This window comes from Apium graveolens, chromosome 8, assembly GCF_009905375.1.
Source record: "Apium graveolens cultivar Ventura chromosome 8, ASM990537v1, whole genome shotgun sequence".
NCBI lineage: Eukaryota > Viridiplantae > Streptophyta > Magnoliopsida > Apiales > Apiaceae > Apium > Apium graveolens.
In genome coordinates this window covers 12,018,244-12,022,649 of record NC_133654.1, presented here as the reverse complement: position 1 = coordinate 12,022,649, position 4,406 = coordinate 12,018,244, and the positions used below count along the sequence as shown (strand labels likewise).

The 4,406-nt window shown below is 30.4% G+C and overlaps 1 protein-coding gene across 1 annotated transcript; it reads right to left on the bottom strand.

The window, feature by feature from the left end:
- Positions 1–1,237: 1,237 nt before the first annotated feature.
- Positions 1,238–2,217, bottom strand: LOC141679287 (uncharacterized). Its single transcript, XM_074485789.1, has 3 exons — positions 1,960–2,217; positions 1,661–1,873; positions 1,238–1,390 (listed from the first exon to the last, which is right to left on the bottom strand). The coding sequence occupies exons 1-3, from the start codon at positions 2,215–2,217 to the stop codon at positions 1,238–1,240; spliced, it is 624 nt and encodes a 207-aa protein (XP_074341890.1).
- Between the last annotated feature and the right edge of the window lie 2,189 nt (positions 2,218–4,406).

Genomic DNA, 4,406 nt, shown 5'->3' with positions numbered 1-4,406 from the left:
ACTATTAATCATTTGATCAATTTTTTATTTAACTAAACAGGTGGAACCATGTGCTGGTCATAGAAATAAGAAAGCTAAGACTGATGCATCCCACGACAAAGTGCAGCTTCCTCAGAATCAAAGTAGAAGTGAAGAACCAAATTTGGAGCTCTGAATTTTCTTTTGATCCAAATATTAAAAATAGCATAATAAGATGTATGTTAACCAAATAGCTAAATTGACTCAATAGTGAGGTGTTTTTTAAACAATTTCAGTGTAATTAGAAACAATTTTAATTTATCATTTTTTATCAATTTTATTTTTTTTAAATTTTTTAAAGCCAATAAATTTATTCTAAACTACTATCACTACAAGAAATAAATTGGTATCTAAACATTCACCATTACTATCGTTGGTGAGATAACTCGATTGTTCATGGTAATTCTCCAATCAATATATCACAAGTATGAAAGTGCAAATCAAGAGGTAAATATTTCAATGTTTGTCTCTTTTTTACTTTGGAATATGTCGACATATATAGTACTAATTGAATTTATTGTTCTTATACATACAAGATTCAAAAGAAAGTCAAAGATGGAGATGATGATAATGATGATGATGATGATGATGATGATGATGATGCCTACAATGAAGATGATGAGGGTGGATATTACAGCAACCAACAACGCGACTAGTAAATAGACGAAGAAAACATTTTCTTCGTGATGAGCATGGTGATGACGATGGTGGACGGGCTTCTAGTTAAGTTTTAGTTATGATCGAGATGTTCTTCTATATTACCTGCTTTGAACTTATGTTTAGTTATTTTGAAATTATTTTAATGGTTTGAACAAGTCGGTTTAGTTCATGGACAATGATTTGGTTGTTATTATAATTATAATGGTATAAAGTTTGTGAATGGTTTGGTTGTTACTAATGTAAATTGTGGTATGTTTTTCTGTTTTTGGCAATGTTTAATTTGTGACTGGTTTGTATTTCGATTTTGTATATATGGGGGATGCAAAAAATTGAGATGTGTTGTTAAAAATTTTGTAGTCTAAAACTAAACGCTTAAATCGACTTGAGGGCATAAACCGACCGTTGTTTACCATATGTAAACCTAGGATACCCGACTGAACTTATATAAACCCGATCGATTCAAGTAAATTCGACCAAAATCATATTTCTTATAGTTGATTTTTATTTGGTCGGTTTGGAAATACAGTACGGTTTATTTGGTCGGTTTAAATACGGTAAATCAATAACTTACAATTTCCTTGGCTTTTTCCGCAACTATATCATTTAAAAAATTTCCATATTTGTCCTTCCTTGCCTCAATCCAGGTATCTGATCGATCTACCTCCTCTATATCTGGATGAGATTCTAAGTGCATTGACATATAGATAATCACCTTAGTAATAACATAAACATATTTGGAAAGTCAACAAGAAAACCAAAATGAATATGTTGTTTCAATAACACTAACCCATTCATTCTCATGGTTTGCATAACCTTTTCGAGCCATGCGATGTGGATATAAACTCATTGACCTTCTTTAAACTTGTTCATCATGAATTTTCTTCATAAAAAGCATCAATAAGGTTAAATAAGATCACGACTAAGTAAATATTGTATATAAATTTAGCAAAAAAATATTACGTAAAGGTAAATAGAGCCATACCATAAATTTGTTCCACGTGCGATCAGAAATAAATATGTCCCAATGACATTTTTCAATGAAAGAATAATCTGCAGGAGGATGTGCCAAAATTTTAGGTTGATCTAGATATGAAAGAATATAATCTTTGGTGAGCCGACATTTGAACTCCCTCCATTTTGAAGATGCAGATATTAAAACCATCTTCTTGGCTGATTGAGGTACAATGAAAGCCATCTACATACATAAGAAACATTAGTATCATTAAAAAATGCAAGCAAGTGAAAGAACATAAGAAACTAGATTATTTCGTTTTTTTTTACCTGCACACAGTCCCAAATCTTTTCCTGTGTGTCTTTTGGAACAGACTTCCAGGAATCATGCCAGATTGGGGCTTTTATTCTTGCCAAAACTCCAATATATGATTGCATCTCTGCCCCTACTTTACCATATGGCTCTCCTTTTGAATTAAAAGACACCACAAGTTTGATCCCCATCATCCCCATCATCTTGCGTCTTAGAATCTGGTGCATCATCACACAACCTCGCTTCAATAGCTTGAACACTAAAAACAGCGACATAATCTATACAACACACAAATAAGAATCAATATTAGCAGCGACATACATTCTCACACACACAAGTATGAAACATAGATGATTTAACATTAAAAACAGAGTTTAATATACATTAAACAGAGTTTATTCATACACATTAATTTAAAAAAAGTGTTTAATATACATTAAACAGAGTTTATTCACAAAAAACACCTAACACTAAAACATCCAACAAATATATACTAAAAACAAATTCATTCATCATAAATATAACCCCAAAATCACCCATACAAACAGACGTAACTCAATACATATTTAAAAACATATATATATTTGTAACTCAATGCATGCAAAATCCAAGATAAATGAAAACTCAAAACTGAATCAACAACAAATATTTTAAAAACAGAGATGTAATTAAAAGTAAAAAAGAAGCATGTTTTAGAAACCCCAAATAATAAAACCCTAAAAATGGTTATATAAACCCCAAATCAATCACTCAAATGCCCCAAATATAAACCCTAATCCCAAATACAAACCCCAAATCCCTAAATATGGATGTGGGTTTTAGGGTTTCATAATCCCCAAATATAGATGACATATAGGTGTGGGTTGTGTTAAATACCTCTGTTGAGTTGTTGAGTCGAATGGGAGATGAAAATCGCCGGTGTTGAGTTGAAATCGCCGGTGTTGGTATTGAGGTGTTTAGAGACAAAGTAATGGAGTAAAAAAAGTAACGGGTTAAATTAAATGGGTAAGAATGAAATTGGGGGGAGATGAAAATGAAATTGGGGGGAGATGAAAATGAAAGAAGAGGGAACTAAAAAAAATTCATTTCAAATCAACGGTTTATAATTTAGTTCTACTTTAATCTGACGATCAGTATTTTTTCCTATTATTTTTTTTTCAAAATTAAAGAATAAATTGTAAAAACTGTGTTCAAATCTTGTATTTTCAAAATATAGTTTAAACAGACTTACAACTGTTAATTTTGCGAAACCGTTGCCTGAATTAACGTAGGATAAACATTTATAAAGAAAACCGTTATGTAAGAAAGTGTTAGTTAAGATATCATTGGATAACGGTGTGTCAAAGATATCGTTGTCTCAAGTAATTTCACACAATAATTTTTGCTCGAAACCCGTTGTCCTATATGTTTAAAAAATTAATTTTGAACAAATTCGACATTCTAGTGTATATAAATTTTATCAACACTCCACGTTTCCTGTAAAATTCGAATATTTCATATATGACTTTGATTTGATCATTCGGATGTGAAAAATATTTAAAAAATTTCGAACATTCTGTGCATGACTTTAGAAGTAAAATCTAGTAAAAGGCGTACTCCCTGAAACGAGAATGTTACCCGAATGTCTGAATAATTTTTTTAAATGAGTTATCTGACGATCCAACCGTACGGTTGTCAAGATATGTTAATTTTGGGATTGTGAAAAAATATTTAAAAATTCCCGAACATTCCGTGCATGACTTTATAAGGAAAATCTAGTAAAGGCATACTCCCTGAAACGAGAATATTTCGTCAATCAGCAATGAATCTTCTTTCACAGAGTTGTACTTTTACCACAATTTTTCTTATAAAATCCAGCAAGATAAATTTTGACTTTTTTTATTATTTTATACATGGCTAAAATTAGTATATTTTAACAACCGTACGGTTGGATCGTCCAAAAAATCATTTCAAAAAATTATTTCGTTAATCAGCAACGAATCTTGTTTTAGGGAGTTGTACTTTTACCTCATTTTCCTAAATAAACTCCAGCAAGATAAATTTTGAAATTTTATATTATATTTTTACGTGGCTAAAATCAATAGATGTTAAGATCCGTACGGTTGGATCGTCCAAAAAATCATTTGAAAAAATTATTTCGTTAATCTGCAAGGAATCTTGTTTTAGGGAGTTATACTTTTACCACATTTTCCTTATAAAGTCAAGCAAGATAAATTTTTAAATTTTTTATTATTTTTTTACATGGCTAAAATCAATATATTTTAACATCCGTACGGTTAGATCGTCCAAAAAATCATTTCAAAAAATTATTTCGTTAATCAACAACGAATCTTGTTTTAGGGAGTTGTACTTTTACCTCATTTTCCTTAAAACTCAAGAAAAATAAATTTTAATTTTTTTTATTATATTTTTACGTGGCTAAAATCAATATATGTTAAGATCCGTACGATTGGATCGTCCAAAA